This window comes from Macaca fascicularis, chromosome 2 (assembly GCF_037993035.2).
Source record: "Macaca fascicularis isolate 582-1 chromosome 2, T2T-MFA8v1.1".
Lineage (NCBI taxonomy): Eukaryota > Metazoa > Chordata > Mammalia > Primates > Cercopithecidae > Macaca > Macaca fascicularis.
Genome location: NC_088376.1, coordinates 181,199,815 through 181,225,854, shown reverse-complemented (window position 1 = coordinate 181,225,854; position 26,040 = coordinate 181,199,815). Strand labels below are relative to the sequence as shown.

Genomic DNA, 26,040 nt, shown 5'->3' with positions numbered 1-26,040 from the left:
CATGATATGGCTCACTGCAGCCTTGACTTCCTGGGGTCAAGCGATCCTTCTACCTCAGCCTCCTGAGTAGCTGGGACTACAGGTATGTACCACCATGCCCAGCTAACTTTTGTATCTTTTTGTAGAGACTAGGTTTTGCCATGTTGTCCAGGCTGGTCTTAAACTCCTGAGCTCAAGCCATCTGCCTACCTCGGCTTCCCAAAGTGCTGGGATTACAGGTGTGAGCCACTGTGCCCAGCCCAGAGTTTTTCTTTTCATGAAAGAACTTCTAGACATTTCTTCAAGGATTTGTAAAGGAGGCTGAGCGGTAATTTTCCCAGGAGAATTTTAAAAAGAAAGAGGGCATTACTCCTTCAGTGGTTTGGAATGCTGCCACTTGATTGTGCAAATGCTTTCTTATGATCTTGTCTAGTTTCTGTTATTTTTTGATTTGGTGACATAGTTCTTAAAGATTTGGTGACACAGCTTCTTGAGGTATTCTCAGTCACTTTCATCTCTCTTTAAAAAAAAATTTTTTTAACAACTTTTAAGTTCAGGGGTACATGTGCCAGTGTGTTTCAAGGTAAACTTATGTCATGGGGGTTTGTTGTACAGATGATTTCATCACCCAGGTGTTAAGCCTAGTACCCATTAGTAATTTTTCCTGATCCTCTCCCTCCTCCTACCCTCCACTCTCCAATAGACCCCAGTTTGTGTTGTTCCCCTTTATGTGACCATGTGTTCTCATCATTTAGCTCTCACATATCAGTGAGAACAACTTTCATCCCACATCTGATTTGTCTTTCTTCACTCTGGTGTGGAAATTTTGATAGAGATTACTATACCACTTAAACATTTCCCAGAATAGTTAGATAGAATAGTTTCTTCTGAAAAGTTTATTTTAGGCTAGTGCCATATGGTTGTGAATATTAGCATGGTAGCCAAATAATAGTTTGTTTTAAATATATATTTCCCCGTATAAATATAAGGGACATCATAATTTTTAAAAACTATAAAATCCAGAAGAAAAATGTATGCATAAAATCCATAATTCTATCATCTGAATGCAATGAACATTAGCATTTAGGTATATTTTCTTGCAGGTTTTTTAACCATATAGTTATAGAGAATATGTAATTTGGGTCTGTGTTTTTTACATATAAATATTTTTCTATGTTAAATAGTCTTCATAAGTTAATTATAAAGATCTACTTAATAGTACTGCTACTGCAGTTTTCATTATTAGATAAGTTGGTCATTATGGTTAGACATTTAGGTTTACAATATTAAAGCAGTGGGCCGGGCATGGTGGCTCACGCCTGTAATCCCAGCACTTTGGGAGGCCGAGGCAGGTGGATCACGAGGTTAGGAGTTCAAGACCAGCCTGGCCAAGATGATGAAACCCCGTCTCTACTAAAAATACAAAAAAATTAGCCAGGCGTGGTGGCAGGTGCCTGTAATCCCAGTTACTCCGGAGGCTGAGGCAGAGAATTGCTTAAACCTGGAGGGGCGGAGGTTGCAGTGAGCCGAGATCGCACCACTGCACTCCAGCCTGGGCAACAGAGCGAGACTCCGTCTCAAAAAAAATAAAATAAAATAAAAAGCAGTGGTTTATATCAATTTCAGTGGTTTAAAATACGAATTTCTATTTTGGAATGACAATTTAATGTAGTGAGTCTCATGTTTCAGAACTGAGATGATTGATTTGATGCTATTTGTGATAGAACCCATAATAAAGCCTTTCTATGCAAATTACATTTTATAGAATTATCCTACCAAAAGTCACCTTTCTTTAGTGAATGTAAAACTGACCTTTGGTGTTCCAGTATGATTCATTTTGCCATTCTGAATAACTATCATTTTAATTAAGACCACTTAACTGACACTTCCTGGATTCAATTATTAAGTTTCAGATTGAAAGTTGATCCAGTTTAATAACTGAATCCAGTTTCACATTTATCAATCTGAAAACTTAGTTTGCAGATTGGTAAATCAGGGTACTTGACAAGAATAAATATGGTAAGCCTTTACATATTCATGTGTTACATGCCAGAAATGAGTCTGTTTCTGGACCCTGTTCAGGGAAATAGTGATCACTGAGAGAGGTACAGGGAAATAAACACCCAAGGGAAATGACAGAAATAAGCCTCCCCAACTTTCTAAAAAACTGCTCAGCATTATCTCTGTGGGTTCTGGGTAAATTCAGCTTTTTAACCTCAGCTAGTCACTAATGCCAGAAATTCCACTTTAAGTGTATTTATTTTCTTGTGTTAAGCATTATTCTACCTGGTTTATGTCTACAATGTAGTATTAGTGTACTTAGGATTCTTGACACCTCAGTGTGCAAATAAATAAAATTTTGAAGTTGTTTTTCTTTTGAAGGTGAGACCACAGCCCCTTGAGTGCTAAGGGGACCTGGGAATCCTAGGGGAGTGGAGGTGGTGGAAGATAAGAGGATGATTAAGGGCAGCAGTTTAAAGGACACAGAAGCTAGGAGAGCACTGTACTCCACCACCTTCAGTCTAACTTGTCTCTTAAAAGTGCTTTTATATTTTAACTTTTTAAAAAAGTGTGGTCTAGGCGCGGTGGCTCATGCCTGTAATCCCAGCACTTTGGGAGGCCGAGGTGGGTGGATCACCTGAGGTCAAGAGTTCAAGATCAACCTGACCAACATGGTGAAACCCTGTCACTACTAAAAATACAAAATGAGCCGGGCATGGTGGCACATGCCTGTCATCCCCGCTACTCAGGAGGCTGAGGCAGGAGAATTGCTTGAACCTGGGAGGTGGAGGTTGCAATGAGCCGAGATCATGCCATTGCACTCTAGCCTGGGCAACAAGAGTGAAACTGTCTCAATAAATAAATAAATATATAAATAAATAAAAAATAAAGTGTGAACTTAAATATATTTATATGTGTGTACATATATTTTCTTTTTTAATATTCTGGTTAAATGAGAGGCTATTGGTCCTCTTTTAGTTTTAAGAGTCTAATGATGTGTACATCTAATGCCCATTCCAACTGGATTGTAACACTGCTTGGGGAAGATAACTTAAAAAAAAGTAGTACCGAGATTACAGCAGCTGGTGTCCTAAATGGAAAAGAAGTGAAACTAAATGTCATAGGAGAAACCCTTTCAGTGTTGTGCAGTGGTTCATTTGCTGTTAAATCTACCCCATTACCATTCCCCTTACCCCTTGAAAATAAAGTGATCTTCATGTTACAGGACCATTGCTTTATTTATGCCACAGATTCCTTGTCCTTTAATTAGTCAATGAAGGCACATGATAGCGATACTACTTTTTGATTGCCATATTGTAAAAGCTGTATTGTAAAAGGTAACTCCCTCCACCCGCCCACTGCACCCCCACGGTTAGGGGCCACACAGAAAAAGTGAAATAAGATGAAGTGAATCTGATGAGAGGCAACTCTAACGCCCATCAGGAGATTCACTAGAACATTTTAAAAGGACATCTTTAAGGAAAAAGTTTTGTTTGAAGATGTTGCCTCTGATTCCTCCCTGCGGCTCCAGTCCAGGTCTTGGAGCCGGCCCTCGAGGGGAATGTCCGGGACTCGGGTCGGTACCTTTTTGGCCTGGGAATTTCCAGTATGCAGAAAAAAATCCACAAACCTAGTCCTCGCTACCCGCTCCCTGCCTCCTCTGGCCGTTCTCAGTGCCCACGCAACCCAGTTCGAACGAGAGGATGACCGTATTCTGTATTTTAGAAAACAGGCTCTTAGCTTCCCCCGCCCCCGTCCTCACTCGAGTGGTGAACTGAAAGCGAACGCTATAAAGGGCGCCAGTGCGAGGGGCGAGCTTCCTCTTGCCACGAGGTCAGATGGCGAGTTCTTAGAGAAAAAGGCTGTTAGCTGCTGCTTATCATGTAACCTCAAAAGGAAACCGATCGTCTTTCTCATGCTGTCACGTACTTGGGTTATTATCGCTGATTAGAGCTGGAAACAATTGATTTCCTCTTACGTATTTGTTTGACTTGACTCTTCAAACACAAAGGTATATTTTTATTATTTGATGTTTTATTAAAATATCTTAAATGCTAAGATTTTTTTTTTTTTTTTTTCTTTTTCTTTCCTATTCCCATAGTCAGATTCTTAACTTTGGAGTCACTCTCTTGTGTTTGAGTAGCCATACTTGCTTTGGGGCAAAATATTGGGGGATAGTTTTTTTGGAAAAAGAACATCAGGGATGTTTTTGTAGTTTAGTAATAGCAAGAATCATGTCTGTTTGTTTTAAAGGCCCAAGAAGGACTAAGATACTAATGGAGGAGATCGATAGAATGGGTGATGAAGTATCATAAATCTAATGTAACACTGTATCTTCTGTCAGTGACCTAGAACTATGATATCCCGAGGCAGAAGCCTCCCAGGAGATTTGATGTGTGGGTTTAGAGGTATACTTTCCCACCAAGCGTAGACATGAAACCATATCTTTATGGGAAAATAGAGTAAATTGAAGTACTTTATAGCATGCCCTCATTCATTCTTACATTACTTCTGTAAAATTAAAATGTATGAATAGCCATTTTATGAATGAGGAAAACCTGAAATTTGATGATTTGACTGGACCCCCAGATTCATGATAATCTGTATTTGTTAAGGGGTTTGTTTGAATAAAAGCACGTTTCTAAATAGAATGGATTAGAGATTCTCTTCATTGGGATTAGTGAATTTGCTGTAGTGGCTGAAGGTACTGTCCAAAGAGGATGACAGTTATATAAATTTTAAGCATTTGGTAATATATATTCCCTCTATTTAAATCTGACATCTAAAGAAATATTTGGCTGGGTGGAATATTTTTTTGCTTCTGTTGGACAGTAGGTTGTTTAAACAATAAAAGGAGAGAAAAGTTTCCAAGTCTCATTCACTACCCAACATAATCCCAGATGGAGCAGGGCATCAGCCACACAGATCATCTAAACATGCAGATAACCCTGCAGTCTTTTTATTTGGCTTCAAAATACAATGTATAGTCCACCACCCCTCCCCACCGTCTTTCTAACATCATCCTGCTGAGGTCAAAGACACAGTTGGGGAGGGTACAGGCGTGGAGCACTGCGGTGGCAGAAGAGTCAGTCTGAGAGGAGTTAGCACATGACATCAGTGCACAGCGCAGATGACGGGAAACGTTTGGCAGCATCCTTTCCAGTGTGGAGGTGATGACCGAGGTCAGCATAATCCAGCTGTTCAGATACAGACTTTTCCTCACTGAGGAAAAGGAAGCAAACCCTTCTCTTTTCTTGCCTTGAAACAGACCCTGCTCTCAGAGAGCAAAAGAAACCCTTTCAGAAGCTACAAAGCCATGGAAAGCATTACTGAGGGGAAAGATTTTCTAATTGTTCTGAGACCAACAATGAATTGCTTCTGAAAACACCATTTTCTTTTGACTCATAGCTGACACTGAACTGGAGGCCTCTTGATTTTTTTCTCCCAGGTTAACAGGAAGATCTCGAGGGCCCTGGCTGAACTTCACCTTTTGGCTTTCTTGGCCTGATGCCGAACTCCCGAGGGTGAGAAGGGCTGATATTTCTAAACGAGTAGCATCCAGGTGTTACCTAGCCCCTGGCTGATGTCAAAGAGAGTGGCGGGATTTTTCTAAGATTCTTTTCTTAAATTAGCCGTTTTTTTGAAGTTGCTGCAAAATTACTCTGAATTTTACTTATAGGCATTTTACTGTGATTTCATGAGAACTAAGATTTTTTTGTGTGTATGTGTGTGTGGCTTAGTAGTATTTTTTAAAACCAATTTGTTGAATTTCTGCTATTTTCCATAGCAGGAGGACATACGAATACATCTAAGAGGGGAAATCAGCTCTCTGATTACTGACAGTTTCAGGGTTAAGTAATCTTTAACAGGCTTGGAGAGCATCATGCCCCCTCATAGTTTTGGTGAAGAGGCTCCTTAAAGCTAGCATTTGTGGTTTCTGATTAAAGCACTTTCTGTTCCTTTAATTTGGGATTGTCTGTGAAGTAAAATACCTTCCTTTCGAACATAGTGAATGAAAATATTTACTGCTACTGATGGAGTTAGTGGATTGGGAATGAACACTTATTAAACACTTGTTTTGGGAGCTTACCAGCAAGATCTCATTTAGCCCTACAGCATTTTAGGTAGCTGTAATTAGCTTTATTTTATTTATTTATTTTCATAACTTCAACTTTTATTTTAGATTCAGGAGGTGCATGTGTAGGTTTGTTACCTGGGTATATTGCGTGATGTTGAGGTTTGGGGTACAACTGATCCCATCACCCAGGCCCTGATCATAGTGGTTTTTCAACCCTTGCTTGCCTCCCTCCCTCCCTCCCGCCTCTAGCAGTCCTCAGTGTCTTTGTTGCCATCTTTATGTCCTTGAGTATCCAATGTTTAGCTCTCACTTATAAATGAGAACATGTGGTATTTGGTTTTCTGTTCCTGTGTTAATTCACTTGGGATAATGGCCTCCAGCTGCATCCATGTTGCTGCGAAGGACATGATTCTATTCTTTTTTATGGCTGTGTAGATTTCCACAGTGTATATGTACCACATTTCCTTTATCTAGTCCACTGTTGATGGGCATCTAGGTTGATTCCATGTCTTTGCTATTGTGAATAAGTGCTGCAATGTACATACAGGTGCATGTGTCTTTTTGATAGACTTCACCACGACAAATGGTGAATTCTTTCATGGTTATATTAAACAATAATCACAATGCTACGTTCTGTATATATGATACCAAATATCTGAATTAAACTTATCAAAATACTGTTAATTACCTAGATGTTATATCTATAAAATGCCAACCTCCAGATATTTGGAGATATTAAAAATGATTTTTTCACTGTTTGTTCAGATATTTAGCAACATGCAGGCACTTTTAATATTAGTAGAAGACTTTTGGATACATTTTAGCATTGAGTAGTTTATATGCATCCCCAGTCCTCTGATTGTTTCAGTCAAGTTTGCTAGACAGCCTACTACTGTGAATCTGTAGAGGGTCTGATACTATAAATCATGCATTCTCAGAGAGGGTGATATTATCTCCAAGAGGGTAAAAATCGGTTCTTCAGGGAAAAATCTTAGCTATTACAATGGTTTGTGACCCCGAAAGGGAGCATAGTACATAATAGATATACAGTATATCTGTGGTGTTAAACTTTCATCAGGGGATGATTAGGAAAAAGATGTCTAAAAAGACTCCGTAGCGGGTCTAATACTGAAAGAAAGGTTGAGACATGCCGTTGTAAATGCTCTGCATGTACTTATTCAACTGAGGTCAAAAGATTTTTCTGTGGTTTGTTGTCTTTTTGTGTCTTGCTTTGTGTCTACATCCTCATTTTTCATGGATTTTAAAAGTACTGGTTTCCAGAGGAGGAACATTTTTAGTTTCTTTTCTCTTTTCTCCTCCTCCTCCTCCTCCTTTTTCTCCTTCTCCTTCTTCTCCTTCTCCTCCTCTTCTTTTTCCTCTCTCTGTCTCCTTTCTTTTTTTTTTGATACAGAATCTCCCTCTGTCACCCATGGTTGGAGTGCAGTAGCCCCATCTTGGCTCACTGCAAACTCCGCCTCCCGGATTCAAGTGATTCTCATGCCTCAACCTCCTGAGTAGCTGGGACTACAGGCACATGCCACCACACCTGACTAATTTTTGTATTTTTAGTAGAGATGGAGTTTCACCATGTTTGCCAGGCTGGTCTTGAACTCCTGACCTCAAGTGATCCACCTGCCTCAGCCACACAAAGATTTGCTCTTTTTTTTGAGACAGAGTTTTGCTCTGTCACCCAGGCTAGAGTGCAGTGGCATGATCATAGCTCACTGTGTGCTCTACCTTCTGGGCTCAAGTGATCCTCCTGCCTCAGCCTCATCAGTAGCTGGGACTACTACAGGTGCATGCCACCATGCCAAGCTTCTTTGTTCTTTTTTATTGTAGAAATGGGGTCTTGCTATGTTACCAAGACTGGTCTCAAACTCCTGGCCTCAAGGGATCTTCCCACCTTGGACTCCCGAAGTTCTGGGATATAGGTGTGAGTCCCCATGCCTGGCTTTATATTTCTTTATTTCAGGAAAGTTTTATTCTATTATATCCTTAAATGCTTTAAAAATATTTTTTAAAATTGTGATAAAAGATACATAAGTTGCCATCTTATCCATTTTTAAGTGTACAGTTCAGTGTCACTAAGTACTTTTCATATTACAACTTTTACTGCCAGCCATTTGCAGAACTTTTTCATCTTCCCAAACTGAAACTTCATATCCATTAAACAATAATTCTGCATTCCTCCCTCCCCCAAGTCCCTGGCAACCACCCTTCTACTTTTTGTCTCTATGAATTTAATGACTCTACATACCTTATATAAGTGGAATCATATAATACCTATCTTTTTATGACTGGTTTATTTCATGTAGTGTAATATTTTCAAGGTTCATTCATGTTGTATAAATGTCAGAATGTCCTTCCTTTTTAAGGCTGTATACTATTCCAGCATGTGTGTAAGTGTGCTTACCACACTTGGTTTATCCATTCGTCTGTCCATGGATACTTGGATTGTTTCTATCTTTTGACTATTGTGAACAATGCTGCTGTGAACATGGCTGCTGTGAACAAACAAGTATCTGTTTGAATCCTTGCTTTCATTACTTTTGGGGATATATCAAGTCATTCTATGTTTAATTGTTTTAGGAACTGCCATACTATTCTACACAGTGGCTGCACCATGATGAATTTCTTTTTAATTCATTTTGTGTAGTATTTGGCAGGGTGCAGTGAATAAGTGCATACACCGTGAATATGTGACAGAAAATGACACGAAGTTCTGAGTAATTCTGCTGAATGATTCAGCACCACTATTAAAACAACGTCTCCTATTTATTCACCCTTGCATGGCCACATACTACAGTGCACACACTTACGAAGATGTGCGTGGTTGGGAATAACTCCTATGGGAATCATTGAGGCAGTGCACTTAGATTCCATGTGGGTCAGATCTTTTTGGAAATTTGGACCACTGGCAGTAGAGTTCCACATCTTAAACCTAGGGAGGCTTGCTGGAGGTTTAAAAGGGCCAGAGCTACAAAGATGATCCACAGATGTGGGGATTAGGTCTTGTGAATGAAGATGAACTGAGGACAATTTGAAGATAGGAATTGTGTGAGTTCTGATTGTTGCCCTTCTCCTCCCCTTCCACACCCATTCCCTTACCTCTGCAGCATAGCACAGGGTGACTTCATAAATTTTGGTTGAACAAATAACCCAGGATGGAAAAAAAATGAAAGGTTGATTTATTTTTTAATTATAACAGTTGTGAAAAGTTGTTCTGAGGGCCATAAGAACTTTCCATGTTGTGTCTCTGCTATGGGGAAAGGAGGTGCGTTTAATTTGAGGTGGAAGGTAAGAGTTTGAAGAAACTGAAAGTGATCACTGGGCAAGGCTGCCAAATTTACCCTTGGAATTTCTAGTATCATGAGAGACGAACAGTCTGAAAGATGGCAGAGGCTGATATATCATGGACCTTCCCAACCCTGCTCTTCTGTGGTAAGGTTTCATATCTTGTAAACAGCCAATGAAAACAGTTGTGTGTGTTTACCTCTAGTATTGAACAGTATCCAGCATTTAGATAAGAAAGGGATTGTTAAACCCAACACTAATGTCAAAATCTAGGGCAGAGTGACAGATTGCAGCCAAATTGTAGCAGGCAGGAGGTGAACTGGGTAGTGATAATAATGTTAAAGGACATGCTTTCTCCACCCCATACCTCACTTAGGTTTGTCGGCTCTCCAAACTTCGTGGTTGTTCATTTTTGGGAGCCTCTCTTAAAATGCAAATAACCTTTAAGAAGGGTTACTGTTGATACCTTGGTGTGAATTAATTTTTAGATTCTTTCTTGCAATTTTACTGGATGGGAAGGGCACAGAGACTTCCCCAATCACAGTGCAGATAAGGGGTGAGGTAGAGTGGCAGGAGCAGTGCAGTGAACCGAATGTGAAGGTTAAAATCAGACTTGGTGCCTCCCCCACTCTCCTTCAGTTGGCTTTCCTGTTTCTGTTCTTGGTGCCACCACTGTAATCCTCAAGGCCTTGGAGTTACCTCTGACCCTCATCTCTCTTCCTCCCCTCCTCTCCCTTCCCCTCTCCTCTCCTCTCCCTTCTTTTTGAGACAGAGTCTCACTCTGTTGCCAAGGCTGGAGTGCAGTGGTGCTATCTTGGCTCCCTACAGTCTCTGCCTCCCGGGTTCAAGCAATTCTCCTGCCTCAGCCTCTGGAGTAGCTGGGACTACAGGCACCCACCACCACGCCTGTCTAGTTTTTGTATTTTTAGAAGAGATGGGGTTTCCCCATGTTGGCCAGGCTGGCCTCGAACTCCTGACCTCAGGTGATCCACCCGCCTCAGCCTCCCAAAGTGCTGGGATTACAGGCGTGAGCCACCACGCCCGGCCCCTCCCCTCTCTCTCTGTGTTCAGTCTCTTGCCGGTCCTATAGATTAAATGTGTGAAATCTCTAAACAGTTCCCCTCTTTCCATGCCCAGGAGCACCACTTCAGTTCAGACCTCCAGTACCTGTCACATTGACTGTTGCAGAGGCTTTGCTGATCACTTGCACACAGCTGCCACTGTGATCGTGTTTTTACCTTGTTTAAAACCCCTGAATGGCTCCCCATCACATCAGCTGCCCACTGTTTGCAGGCAGCATCAAGGCCCTGAAGGGTTCCAGACTTGACCCTGTGGTCCTCCTTTTCTCCTATGTTCTCTTCAAGTTGGGCCGATGGTCCAAAGAGGCCAAAATGCTTAACAATAAAGTATTAATTAGAACTTTGAAAATTGAATAATAATTATAACTACCATCATTGAGTGTATATTATATGCCAGGAGTTGTGCTAGGCATCTCGTGATACTACCACATCTAACCTACTTACTGGCTGAATTCAGTTAATATACCCATTTTATGGATGAGAAAACAGTCTTAGAGAAGTTAATTAAAGTTGGATGGTTATTAAGTGAATGGAGCTTGGATTTGAACCCAGGTTTGTTTGACTTCAGAACCCCATGCTTTTAATCAAGGGGAGAAGAATATTACAGGCAAGAATTCTAGCTTGGGTAAAAATTTGGGGGCAAGAATTAGTGTGCTATTTTAGAAGATACTCATAAGGACTGCATGTTGAAGAACAGAGATAGAAGTATGATGGGATAATGTTTTAGTTGGCTAGGGCTGCCGTAATACAATACCACAGGCTGGGTGGCTTAAACAACAGAAATCTGTTTCTCACTATTCTGGGAGATTGGAAGTTCAAGATAAGGTCTTGGCAGGTTTGGTTTCTCCTGAGGCCTCTCTCCTGACTTGTACATGGCTGCCTTCTCACTACGTCCTCACATATGGCGTTTTCTCTGTGCATGGACATCCCTGGTGTTTCTTCCCTCTTGTAAGGATACCAGTCAGATTAGATGAGGACTCACCCCAACAGCCCATTTTAACTTACACTCTTTAAAGGCGCCGCCTCCAAACATAGCCACATTCTGCAGTACTGGGGGTTAGGACTTCAACATGTGAATTTTGGGGGGACACCATTCAGTCCATAACAGATAGGTTTGATGTAGCTTGATTTTAGAGGATGTGAAAACCAGGCACAGACATTTAGTTCTGATATGGAAGTTCACAGGGTAGAGTTGTGGTTCAGCAGGGGAAAACATGAATGTCGTTGCTTTCTCAAGCAAACTTCCAGCTACTCTTAAACATAAAGGTAGTTAGAATGAGTAGAGTACTAAGGGGTGAATGGCAACCATTTTGGAAAGGGAACTATTAACACTTTTCTGTAGTGGAATAAAAGAATTGAAATAGTCAAATCTTTAATTCCTCTAGGGGTTTCTGGAAAAATGAAGATAATCTTTTGGTGAGGGTAGAGGGACAGAGTGGGGGATATGTCAAGTTTCATTTTAGACTTGATTATACTCTTGGCAACATGGAATTAGAACTCAGAGAAAAGGTCAGAGCTAGTAATAGGAATCAATTCTCCACAGGTCAGAATTGAACCCGTGGAAGTGGATGAGATTGCTCAGACTTCAAAAAGGACGAGAGACAAGAATGCTCAGATCTGAAACTGCTTCGTTGTCATATTGGTTTGGAGGATAGTAGGGAGGCGCTCCAGGAACTCTCTAGGTAAAATAGCACCTCTGGCTTTCTTCCTTGACCTTGCTTTGCTTTTCTTTATAGCACATCATGGCCACCTGCATTATATTATATAGCTTTTTGATTATTGTCTGTCTTTCCCAGTGGAATATAAGCTCTGTAAGGGCATCAATGGCCTTTCTGTTCAATACTGTATTCATAGTATCTGGAAGCGTATCCGGAACATTGTAGGTACTCAATAAATATTTACTGAGTGAATCCATGAATAGGTGAATTTCTACAATCAGTATCATTTAATTTGATAATTAGATTGCTCGATATTTCCCTTTTATCTTTTCTTAAAGTAAAAATTTGTTCTTTAACAAATGTCTTTTAATAAATGAACGTATAGACACATGTATTTGAGAATCTCTAAATATCCAGCCTAAAAACTTGGGTTTGTTTCTGTGTTGTCCCTTAACTTGTACTTTCCCCAGATGAAGATCACCTGGTTCCTTCTCTGCTACATCATTTCTTTATAAGAAAGTAGTTATGACTGTCTTTAAAAAGCCAGGCATTTCCATACTCTGGTTACTTTGATCAGATTATCTATTCGTATCTACTTTTATATTTTTTGTAACGTTCATAGGTTATTTGTGGAGTCCTTGGTTTCTGTGAGGTCTCTTTTCCCTTTGCTCACCATACCTGTATTTAAAGATTCCCATCTCATTGTACCTTTATGGGTGCCAGATGATATAAACATAAGAAATTTGTTTACACCATTCTCCATTCTTTTCTCGGGGAGTACTGCCAATTATGGGATGGTGTCATGAAGTCATAAGATACAACCTTAGGTAGGATAGGCATTTAAACCAAGTCTACTCTTTCCTTTTTCGAAGGGATCATAATCAAAGGTAGATGTGAATCTACTTGTGTTTCATACAGGTGAAGACTCTCAGTAAATCTAGCTTTTCTTTTTCACTAGTCTGAGTGGTATACCTGGCACTAGAATTACTGTGTTAAGTCATTTAAAGCAGTTCTTCAGCAGATGGGGAATTCTTCCTTAAAGGACTATTAAAAAATCACTGACGAAATGTTTTCAAGGGCCGCACATCCCCTTTTTGAAAATCATAGTGGGTGATTGAGCCACAGCACTTAGCTTGAGCAACAGAGTGAGATCCTGTCTCAAAAAAAAAAAAAAAAAGAAAAAAAGAAAAATCGTACAGGCCACAGAGCACCTTTCTGATGGGGCATGCCATACCTGTCAGGTGGAAAACACAGGGGTGAGAATCACAGATCAAAGAATCTGAGAGTTAAGCTGAACAGAACATGTAAAACTAAAGGGGGACTTTATTGGTTTCCATCCTCTCCTCTTTACTGCCGAATTAACTTTTGGTCCCCTAGACTCTTGTTTGCTAGAATTTTATGGAACTTTAACACTGTACGGAATGATGTATGCTGATGGGAAGAGGACACTCTGCAGGGCAACAGGACAAGTCTATAAAATCCAGAATCAGATTAGGAGATGAAATTCTGAGCGCGCTTGTTGGAAAGAGAGAAAAAGAGAAGGACGTCGAACCTGTTTACTGAACCTATGGCCAGTTTAGTGCATCTTTAGGAACTGTTCACTATAATAGTTGTCTGACTTACAAATTCTACAATTATTATATTTTTATGATTATACTCCTTTGTAATCAGTTTGATTGCATATGTGTGAAAGTGCTCTGGGAGAAAAATTCAATGCAGATGCGAGGTATGACTAACAGGTTTTGTCCAATCTGTAATCGATCATTTTCCACTCCCTGTAGCCATATGCACACAAATAAGAGGGAGATTTACTCAATGGTCATAATAATTTATGGGAACAGGAAGGGAACTAACACTTATTAAGTGTCTAGGATGTGTCAAGTGCTTGACATACATTGCACATTATCTCATGCCATATTAGAAATTTGATTTAGATACTTGTAGATCAATGTATAGGCAAGTAAACTGAGGCTCAGAGATTAAGAGATGTGCCCAAGGTCACGTAGCTGGTAAAAGGCACAGATGGGTATGCAGGCTTCAAAGCCATGACACTGCAGTGCTTCTAAGCACTTTTGCTTAAACAGGGGTTTCTGTAATGGGCCATATAGTAAAAATTTCGGTTTTGTGGGCCAAGAGACAAGATGGAGGATATTATGCAGGCACTTACACAAACATTTAAAATATTATCATTTTAAAATGTAAAAACCATTTTTAGGTGACAGCTGTGCAATAGGTTGGATTTGGCCTGCAGGCCATAGTTGCCAACTCCTGGCCTAAAGTATCCAGAAAATGTAAGCAAAAGCAATTTGGGGGAGGTAAGGTGATTGTTTGAATAAATAATTGTCATCAACTTTGTATTAAATTTGCATAGTCTTTTAGTAACTGAGAATTCAGATTTCCTCACTAATTCCGATATTAAATTATTCCTTCATAAAATTATTCCTGTTGATAGCTATACATGTTTGATGTATTTTGTCTGTTAGTATTCATTGTGTTTGGCAAGATTTCATAACTGCGTATTTTACCTCCATCCTTGACCATTCTCCCAGCTGTTACATACATTAGAGATTATGTATATAAAGTATATAGTATTCTGCATATGGTAGATATTAAATAGTGGTAGTTATTATAAACATTATCAGTGTTCCAAAGTATTATTATAGTATGGATCTGTGATTTATTACTATTTTGTTGGTATTAATATATGTTACACATGATGTAAGCTGATTTCTCCCTCTCAGATCTTAAACATTTTTATAATTAGTCTTTCTGTCTGGCACACACTATTGTCCTTGTTTACAGAAATTCAGTATAAATCCCTAGAGACTTATAAAAACAAACAAAATTTCCTAAAATCCCCCAAAACAAAAAACGTCAAGTTTTAAATTCTGAATTAAAAGTTCCAGAATTAAAATTCTTCTTGAAAAAATGTGGCATATAATGCATTCATGCCTTTAAATAGACATAACATTATATTAATATCCCTCATTTAGTTTGACAAATATGTGTTATCTGTGTTACAAAGGGAAAGGGGAAGAAGATTTTAGATATGAAAGTTTTGAAAAACATAAATTCTAATCAACATGTTTATGAAGCAACTATGTACTGAACATTTATAAGTACTTTACTCCTTTTCTATATTAATGAGCTCAGTTTAAGCTCAATTTAACCTTCCAAATTTAGCCTTTTCTTTAGGGGAAAACAGAAGGTTTAAGTCAAAATATAAAGGAAAAGTATAATGGTTAGAAGTTTCTTAGCTTTAGGCCTTTGTAGGTCCATGTAGGCCAAAGCCTCATACAAAGGAATGGTGAAGCGTCTTTCGGTCAAAAATTTTCTTTACTTAATTTCTGTAGATCCTAAAATTCAACTGTAAAATATTCAGTTCTTTGGAGTTAATTGCCTTCAGATTTTTCTCCTTAAAAAGTAAATATTATCAGGAAAATAACAATGTTATGTATTTATAGTACAATGTAAATTAGCTCATTAGTTCTCTTCCTGAAAACTGAGATCCTTTCCCAGAGCATGTACATTTTTTACAGTGGAAGCGTACAGGGTTGGGTAATTTTGCACTATGTATTACTGTCTAGAATCTGCGGATTTATGTAGGAAAGAGTGTCACAAAGAAGAATGGAGAGGGAAAAGAGGAGGGAGAAAGGGGAGTTGGGATTAGAAGATACTTTTTGGTCCTTCACCATTCTGTTTTAAGGCAGTTCAGATTTTAGTGTCCTTTAAAGCAGGCAAGAGTTGACAGTATTCCCACATTCAGCGTTTAGGAGGATGCTTTCATTCATATGTGTGGAAATGAAACTTCTGGAGTTGTCAACAAGTCAGAGAAAGCAGAAGAAGCCGTGGAACTTGTAATGCTCTCTGCCTTTTTGGACAAAGCTCACCTACCTCATTTTTATCTGTAAGTGTCTGTAGTGGATAAAGTTCATCATTATAAATAGAAACCAGAAAACACCCTCATGAGCTAAGAACCACTTACAGGGTGAAAGTTAAGAAAGTGTACTTGTTTCATATGGATGTTTTGTGTGAGTTTTGGTTATTACTCTTAGAGAGAGAGTGTGGTACACAGGTAGCCCTTCAGACTAACACCAAACACCACTCCATCATATATGTGATTTTGCATGAAACATATGCATTTTATAGTATGTAGATATGTTCCGAAATCAAATGGAAGAACTTTTCATTTCTTTAGAAATGAAATGTTAAAGGGGAAGAAAAATTTGTTTTGTTTTTAGTTTATACACTTGGATTTCTGCTGGGCTAGAAGGATGGGATGCTGAAAAAGTATTTCAGGGTATTGTAGCATTGCTGTGATTCAGGGTCTGTTTATAAGGCATCCGTTTATTGGGATGTTCAGCTGTGTGACCTGACTTTGTGCCACCCATCAGAGGACAGACCTTTTGTACCTGCTGGGAAGCAGTGGAGTTACTTTACACGGTGGATGACTCACTCACACATAGTGGGTGCTCAGAAAATATTTGTGAGGAGGACAAAGTGGTATATGGCATCTCCTCTGATACTTTCATGTAAAAGCAAGTTGCAGAGAGATGACTCCAGGGACACTATTAATTTTGTCTTCACACAATCAGTCCATAATATGCAACATTGTATATACTATACATACAGTACTTAATGGCATATCAAGTTTATTCTCTTAGCACTGAGCAGGACATTCTGAGATGTGCAAACCTTTTGCTGATTCATCTGTATGATGATCAGGTTACTGGTTGGAGAAATTTCCTCAATATGGTGTACTATGCTTTGACATCAGGTGCTAATAATTTATTGCAAACAGGACCTAGAGAATTACTTTTAAAGACAACCTTTTGATCTTTCCAGATTAAAACACACAAAATAATAGGTTACACCATTGTAAGGAAACAGCTTATAGAACTTACTAACTACAGCTGTCTATGCCATAGCCTGGTTGGTCAGGTGGCCTATTGGGAAGTACATGAGTGCCAGTAGAACTGAGTTCATATATCTCAGAAATAGTAATTGTTTCTATTATATGGATACTATATGGACCAGAATGTTCACACAGCCAGGTATAAGCTCCACAAAGACAGAGAGCAGTGTTTGTCTGATGTACCACTGTGTCCCAGTACTTAGAAGAGTACCTGACATTTATAAAGCACTACCATATTGAAGAATAACTAGAATTTGAAAATACGTGGTCTGATTTACTCATCTGCGTTAGAAAAATCTGTTAGAATACCCTGAAGTTTAAATGTTTCTTGAGATGTTGAAGTATGTTTTACATTGCTATGGGGATAATAACAAATTATTATTTTTAAGGGAAAGCATTCAACAAGTCAACACATAAGATGATACCTGTTTTGAAAGCTCCTGAAAGATTTTATGTTCCTTACAAAGAATTCTGGGCAAAAGACAGCTGGGTTTTTATATTTACAAGATAGATGAAAATAGTTTTATAATAATCCAAGTGCAGAGAATGAGGAGATTCTAATTCAAGGGGCCAAAGTATTTGTCTTGATGTCTGTACAGTATTGACATAAAATAATTTTGGAAGCATTTCCACTTGTTTCTACCATCCAGTTAAATATGTACCAAGTAACTACCTACTAAGTAACAGGTACTTGGCTATTGACAAGGGATACATGTCTCGGGAGCTTATAGTGGAATAGAGGACACAGACTCATAAATGGTTAATTTTAGCACATCCTAAGAGCTATGATAGAAGTCTGTGTGGAGACTGAGAGGAAGGGCCCTTAGCCCAGAAGTGGGGGAGACAGTTGGGGTCAGGGGAGGAAGGGAGGGTCAGGGAAGGCTCCAGAAGTGTTGGCTATTAAGTGAGTCTTGAGTGAGTGTTGGGTATTAAGTGAGCATGAGTTTTTGGGTGAGGAAGAAGAGAGAAGAACAGCAAGAGCAAAGTCCCAGAGCTGTGGGAAACTATACTCAGTTTCATATTACTGAAGGTAACGAGGAAGATGAAGCTTGTGAGGAAGGCAGGGCTTGGACATCTGTCATTCTAAGAAGATTGGACTCCATGCTAAAAGCAGTAGAGAGCCACTGAAGGATTTTTTTATTTTTTATTATACTTTAAGTTCTAGGGTACATGTGCGCAACATGCAGGTTTGTAACTGAAGGATTTTTATACAGCGTAGAGCAAGCTTGTCCAACCTGTGGCCCATGGGCTGCAACATGTGGCCCAGGATGGCTTTGAATGTGGCCCAACACAAATTCATAAACTCTCTTAAAACGTTATGAGATTCTTTCATGATTTTTTTTTTCTTTTTTCTTTTTTGTTTTAGCTCATCAGCTGCCATTAGTGTTAGTGTATTTTATGTGTGACCCAAGACAATTCTTCTTCCACTATGGCTCAGGGAAGCCCAAAGATTGAACACCACTGGTGTGGAGGAATTCTTAGACCTGGTCGAAGAGTTCCTGGCACTCCAGCATCCCATTGGCATGCTGATGGCAGTCTGGAGGACGGGTTTTAAGTGGGCAAGGCTGGATAGGTGATCATTTGCATCAGGTAGGAGATCAAGGCCTGTCTTGGATAGTGGAAATTAGAGATGGAGAAGAGAGGAGAGTTTCAGAACCAGCTGTTCAACAATGATGAGTCCAGTCTGGAACTACTGAGTTGACTGATAGGACATTGCCTACATTCGATCCCTAAAACTTATTTAAATCTTTTCTTACTAATTTATTTTTAAAATCTGTATTTTCTAAAAAAAAAAAAACTTCATGCAAACAGTATTGTTTCACATCTTTGCAAATTTCTTAACGTCCGGTTTTACAGAAGACAGATTTTCATATTTGCTTCTGCATTTCATTTGTTGCAGTTGGCCAGGTGCAGGGGTTTATGCCTGTAATCCTAGTGACTTGGGAGGCTGAGGTGGGAGGATCACTTGAAGCCAGGAGTTCCAGACAAGCCTAGGCAACACAGCTGGACCCTGTCTCTACAAAACATGAAAAATAAAAAAAATTAGCCAGGCCTGGTGGAGCATGCCTGTAGTCCTAGCTACTGGGGAGACTGAGGCGGGAGGAGAGATTGAGCCCAGGAGTTAGAGGTTACAATGAGCTATAATCATGCCATTGCACTTCAGCCTGAGTGACAGAGTGAAACCCTGTCTCTTAAAAAAGAAACGTGTCACAGTATGTTATGTTGGTGAAAATATAAAGAAAATCTGGTCTCATACACATATGTAGTTGGAAAAGGAAGAAATAGCTTAATAGTCTTTTCAGGTAATTTGGATATTCTAATTTAATATTATACCAGAACAAGTGGTAGTTCCTTAAAGGAGAGATACAAGATGGAACCTGAAACCATATCAATGAACTTTTTATATTCTGATACGTTAAAATCCATTGGCTACTCTCACACTTTGAATGGCTCTTTCACCCATGTATGATTTTATAATGTCTTGCATTGTTCATTTGGAAATTATTAGTTAATTAAATTATGCAAATTTTCTAAATGTTGCCACATTTCATTATATAATGTTAAAAAATCACATTTGTTAATAGCACATCACCATTGGGCTTATCGAAAAAGTCTTCTAGAACTAGGAAGCTATCAAGCTCAAGGTGTCCAACAGAAGTTTCTCAAAATTGTAATTTTTATTCAAAAACTTGAATTTTATTATTGGCAATAAATACTGTTAGTTATTTTCCTTGATGTGACAGGCTCACTTTGTTCATTAAAAAACAAAACAAAACCAAAAACTGACAAATACCTGAGTCTGAAACACAGTTTGTCAGTCAAGTATAATTGGTATTCCATGAAAAACAGAGGGCAGTTCAACTCACAACTCAAAACAGTATTTGATTAGAACAAATGGCAATGTCATATTGTTCAAGCTAATAGACAAGTGCATTTCCTTGAGACAATTATCATATTTCAGGATGCAGCACAAACTTCTATGCATATTTCCCATTTTGCCACATAAAATATTAAAATGATGTATACAAGAGTCAATTAAGACTGTTACTGTTTCGTCCAGGACTTCTTAGGTGAAACTGGCTTTTTTTTCTTTTTCTTTCTGCAAGTAGACAGTGGTGAAGAATACAGTGATTACTAGTTCTTTTTGCTGCCACTGCCTTGATTTGTTTTAAGGCACCAGTAGTTTTACCCATTGCATTTGTACCATCATTTCAAATGTAAACACAACTGTTTCAGGATAAATGATGAGATTTGAAAAGTTATTGTACATTTTGAATGTTTCAGCATTCCTTGTGTTTGTTGTCATGCATTCAAATAAAAGACCTTTGATGACTGGCTGGTGCTGTAAGTGAATATAACTGAAATAGCAAGTCCAGACAGTCCATAAACCTATCCATTTCTAAGGCAAGAGTGCAATTCTGCAGACAAAACCAGTTTGCAGTTAAGTCTTTAATTCAGTGAGCTACTGTATCGTTGCAAAGTGGCAGTGCTGTGATTTCTTTTGCTGACTTTTCATCTAGAAAGCATTCAGCAAAATAAACTCTGTCAGGCTTTACTGGTCTCTCACCTATGATGTTCATTTCTTCAGCCAAAGTAATATAATAACTTATCCTGTAAGATACTGGCTTTTTCATCTCAAGTTTGAAAAGCTGTTCCAAATTGTCCTTAGCTTTTCAAAAGTTCATTACATCTACACTTAAAAATCCAATTCCGGCCGGGTGCAGTGGCTCATGCCTGTAATCTCAGCGCTTTGGGAGGCCGAGGAGCAGGGGATCATGAGGTCAGAAGATTGAGACCATCCTGGCTAACATGGTGAAACCCCGTCTCTCTTAAAAATACAAAAAATTAGCTGAGCGTGGTGGCGGGAACCTGTAGTCCCAGCTACTTGGGAGGCTGAGGCAGGAGAATGGCATGAACCTGGGTGGCAGAGCTTGCAGTGAGCTGAGGTCGTGCCACCACACTCTAGCCTGGGTGACAGAGCAAGACTCTGTCTCAAAAAAAAAAAAAAAAAAAAAAATCCAATTCCTTTTTTTTTTTTTTTTTTTTGAGACAAGGTCTTGCTCTGTCACTCAGGCTGGAGTGCAGTTGTATGATCATAGCCTACTGCTTGCAGCCTTGACTTCTTGGGCTCAAGTTATCCTCCCACTTCAGCCTCCCAAGGAGCTGGAACCACAGGCATGTGCCACTATGCCCAGCTAATTTTTTAATTTTTAATTTTATGTAGAGATGGGGTCTCGTTATATTGCCCAGGCTGGTCTTGAAGCAATACTGGGCTCAAGCAATACCTCCTGCCATGGCCTCCCAAATTGCTGGGATTACAGGTGTGAGCCACTGCACCCAGCCCAGCCCTCGGTTCCTTTTTTGAAACTCTGAATTATTGGTCTCATGATAGTGTTACAATGTTAATTGACACCATAAAACTATGCAAAAATGTTCTACTGCATAAGATACAATAAGGTAAATTATTAACATTTATAAAGCCTGGGCAAAGATAGCGTTCTCATATATTTATTTCTTCTTTACAGTTTCTTCCAGTAGCTTTGGACAAGATTTCTCCCCTCTATGAGTTGTCACAGAACTCTCTGATATATCATTTCATCTTTTTCAGTATCTTTAGTTGTAGACAGTACATCTGAGTCTGGAGGAAGTGAATCCTCTAATCTCTTTTTTTAAAGCAAAAGATGAGGCTCCAGAGTCAGTTTGATGAGGATTTTAATCTCTTCTTTGCTTTTGATGGAGCAGTGTAACTGGACAAATTCTCAAGGCCCCATATTTCATATACAGTTTTTGTGCATCAGAAATCTCTGAGTGTTTTTCAGAGTTCTGGCTCAAAATCTCTCATAAGACTACAGTCAAGATGTCGGCCAGAGCTGCAGTCATCTGAAGGCCTGATGTGCAGCGGCAGAATCTACTTTCAAAGTAGCTCACTCCCATGGCGGGCATATTGGTGCTGGCTGTTGACCTCAGTTGACTTTTCCAGGCAGTGTCCTCCCACAGGAGGACATGGTGGCTGTCTCCCACAGCATGAGTGTTCAACCATATCTGATTAGAACAATGGCAGCATCCTATCATTTGACCTGATAGATCAAACTGAATTTGTATTTCGATGTTTACATAAAGCAAAGTACATTTAAATTTTTTTGTAGCGATATTAACAACTGTTTTTGATGTGTGTGGGAGGGCTTCTGGGCATTGGGGGTTGTGGTCTTGTCAAACAGTACTATTGCTTTGGCATTGCACAGAAAACTTCATGTTGAAACATTAGTCTTTTGTTGATCATCTTGGTCTATATTAAGTTCTCCAGAGGTCACGAATTTGTGGCTTGAATTTTCGTATCTCATGCAAAATGGGAAGATAATTAAAACAGGAGGATAATTAATTTTGTAAAAAATTACTTTCTATGGATTTATTTGAATGGGCATTTAAATCCTTTATTATACATAAAATATTAGTAGGTAGAAAACAAAATTCAAATAGATTTTATTGAGAAACTCTAACGTATTAGGGTTCTCCAGAGAAATAGAACCAACAGGGTACATATAAATACATAGAAAGGGATTTATTTTGAAGGATTGGCTCACACAATTATGGAGGCCAAGAAGTCCCACCATCTGCCATCCGTAAGCTGAAGAACCAGAAGAGCTGGTGATGCAGTTCTAGGTCAAGCCTGAAGGCCTGAGAACCAGGCGAGCTGGTGCTGTAAGTCCTAGTCAGAGTCTGAAGGCCCAAGAACCAGGAGTGCTGATGTCTAAGGGTAGGAAAAGACGGATGTCCCAGCTCAAGAAGATAGCTTCAGCCTTTTTGTTCTATTCTGGCCCTCAGTGGATTGCAGGATGCCTACCCACATTGGCGAGGGGGGATCTTCTTCACTCTGTCTACTGATTCAAATGCAAATATCTTCCAGAAACACTCTCACAGACATACCCCAAAATGATGTTTTACCAGCTGCCTGGGCATGCCTTAATCCAGTCAAATTGACACATCAAATTAGCCATCACACTCAACATCTTATTTGGAGCATCTTTTAAATGATTTTGGTTTCCAAGGAATTGCAATTACTGAAGTCTTGTATTTTCCACAGATACACCAAGGGATTTGTTTTGTTTTTTATTTATTTATTTTTTAAAGTTATCAAAAAGTTAGAGGGAGAGACAGCAAGAAGTTTTAGGGAAATACACTCGTGAGAAACAAGGAAATACAGTCATGCATTGCTTAACGATGGAGATACAGTCTGAGAAATGTGTCGTTAAGTGATTTTGTCGTTGTTTGAACATTATGGAATGTACTTGCACAAACCTAGATAGTCTAGCCTACTAGTCACCTAGGCTCTATGGTGTAGTCTGTTGCTCCTGGTCTATAAACGTGCACAGCATGTTACTGTACTGAACACTGTAGGCAACTGTAACACAGAGGTATTTGTCTATCTAAACATATCTAAACATAGAAACAGTAAAAAATATGGTATTAAAATCTTACAGGACCGCCATTGTACATGGAGTTCATTGTTGACTTAAACATCATTTTGTGGGGCATGGCTGTATTTACTTTGGACCTGTCCCCACCAGGGTCTTATACCACCTACTAATACTGAGTAACAATCCAAACTCATGGTGTCCCTCCCTCCCTCCTAAAACCCTAACATTCTGCTCTGGTGTTTTCCTTGTGATCTGGAGCTGGTGGCCCTGTTCACCTGGTCATGGCTCCAAGCCATGGCCTGACTGGGGACCCTTTCATTGCTCCCCACCTCCAAAAGAGCCAGACCTGTGGGTTCTGCCCTAGCAATGCTGCCCAGCTCTGCTTTCTTTCCATTTACTTTCTCCTTTCCCACTGTATCTGCCCCAGTGCCCAGTCATTTCTCTCCTGGGCTACTGCAGTGGATCCTAATGGCCTCTGGATTCTTCATCTTCTCTCAACTGCTTGCAGATTAATTTTGCTTACCTAAAATTCATGTTTTCTCAATGTTTATTAAATAAAATTCCAGTGTCTCAGCTGCTGGAGGTGCTCCACCCAAAGGCACCAAGTTACCTTTTATGTTTAATGTCATCGTCTTCTGACAATCGTAAAAGGGGACTGTACACTGTAATATGAACCCTCTCCTTAATTCTTTGCTCTTGTTCTTTCTGTAAATGCTGTGGGCCCCATGCCCCCCCCCATCCTTTAGGACCTATCTTAAATGCCACCACCCCTGCAAAGATTTTCCTTCTGACCTCCTTTTTCCTCTACCAGACCTGTTGTTTCTCTTTTTAGGTGGCTCACTGAACTTTGTATCCCTCGTGTTATTTAATCATAATCGGTTTCTTTTAACATAGCATGTGTGTACTTAACCTTATCATTCCTGCATTTTTTGCTAGTTGGACTTGAACAAATAGTTGTATAAATCCATTGGAAAAAAGTATTCAAGACAGGAAAAGTCCAAATTACTGTGTTAGTTTATCAGATGCAATGTAAAGCTATGCAGAATTTAAAAAATTACATCTAGACACCTATATGTTTATGTATTAATTATTTTGCTAAGATGGCTTTGTTCTAGTATTGAAGGATACAGAAGTGTGGCATTACTTTTTATTCATGGCTGCACCTAAAAAATTATTTGCGTCCCAGAAGATAATTTGAGAACATAAAAATGCTCCAACATCTCTTTCAATTCGGGATGTTGCCTAAAAACGTCGACAAACGCTGTTTGAGAAGGGAGGCTACGCTGGGGCGCCCAAGGAGACAGGCCCTTAAGAACCTTCCAGAGATGCGTTAACTGGGCTAACAGCTCGCCGCGCCAGGGCAGGCAGAGGGGTGAGGGGCGCGCTCCTTCCGGACTTGCCAGGCCCCAAGAACCAGGCCGACCGGTTCCCACCGCTGACTCCCGCCTCCCTCTGCAGGCCCAGCCCTGCGCCGCGCGCCCTCTCCCCGGGCGCCCAGGCCCGGCGGGGGCCTAGAGGGCAGGACTGGCCCGGGCGAGGGTCGGGGTCCCGCAGGCGGGAGGTGGAATGCGGGAGGCGAGAGGCAGGAGGCGGGAGGCCGCGCGTTGTCGGGGTTTCCAGGTGAAGGGCAGGAAAACAACCGGTCGATCTGGGCGGAGCCGGGCGGGCGGGGCGAGGGCGGAGGGCGGAGGGCGCATTGCCTCATCCTGTACATTCTACTGGAAATCGGCCGCATCCGGAGGAGGGGCTGGGAGGCGGCCCGGGCACCGCCAATGGCCGGGCCGGGCGCCGGGGAGGTCGGCGAGCTCGGGGGCCGGTTAAATACCCTGGCAGCCCCGCGCCGCGCCCGTACCCGCCCGCGCTATCCGCCCGCCGACAGTTCTCCGAGCTCGCCCGGGAGGCAACCGCGCGCAGCGAGCCGGTGGCGCAGGTGTCGGGGTCCCCGAGCGCCCAGCCTGGGAGCATGATTGTGGACAAGCTGCTGGACGACAGCCGCGGCGGAGAGGGGCTGCGGGACGCGGCGGGCGGCTGCGGCCTCATGACCAGCCCACTCAACCTGGGCTACTTCTACGGCGCGTCGCCGCCCGCCGCCGCCCCGGGCGCCTGCGACGCTAGCTGCTCGGCCTCGGGCCCCTCGGCGCCCGGCTCTCCCGGCTCCGACTCCTCGGACTTCTCCGCCTCGTCTGTATCCTCCTGCGGCGCCGTGGAGTCCCGGCCGAGAGGCGGCGCCCGCGCCGAGCGCCAGCCAGGTACCAGCCGGCCCCGCACCGCTGCGTTCTCGGGGCGCGCACGCCCTGGGAGGTTGGAAGACTCCCCAGATGGAGGGTGGCCCCTGCGCCCTCCTTAGAGCTAGAACGTACGCACCTTAGCCATCAGTTACCCCTCCCCGCCTTGCCCGGGCCGGACGCCTGCCAGATCTACACGCCCTTCGGCGGCCGGCTGTACCGGCGCCCTCTTGCGGGCCTCGGGGCTTCGGAAACCGCTCAGCCGAGCTCTGACTGCCGGGCGAGTGACCAGGAGATCGCTCACTCTCTAAGAAGCAGCTTTGTTGAGTTATAATTAATATACTGTGATGAGATTTGGGGTCTGATGTAGGTGTAATTTTCTTCTTGTGACTATT

General features: G+C 40.9%; 1 protein-coding gene across 6 annotated transcripts in view; it reads left to right on the top strand.

Annotated features, from left to right (window-relative positions):
* Nucleotides 1–3,800: 3,800 nt before the first annotated feature.
* Nucleotides 3,801–26,040, top strand: part of NFKBIZ (NFKB inhibitor zeta) — a 32,629-nt gene continuing 10,389 nt past the window's right edge. For 2 of the 6 annotated variants that reach the window (XM_065539242.2, XM_005548253.5), the window contains exons 1-2: nt 3,801–3,991; nt 5,429–5,504. Coding sequence is in view for 2 of the 6 variants with exons in the window: in XM_005548252.5 (XP_005548309.3) it covers nt 25,384–25,669 (286 nt within the window). In the remaining 4 variants the exon portion in view is untranslated. Of the gene's footprint in view, nt 3,992–5,428; nt 5,505–25,268; nt 26,012–26,040 lie in introns of those variants that run through there. The other 4 variants (XM_005548252.5, XM_005548251.5, XM_074033537.1 and 1 more) reach the window with 2 other exon arrangements.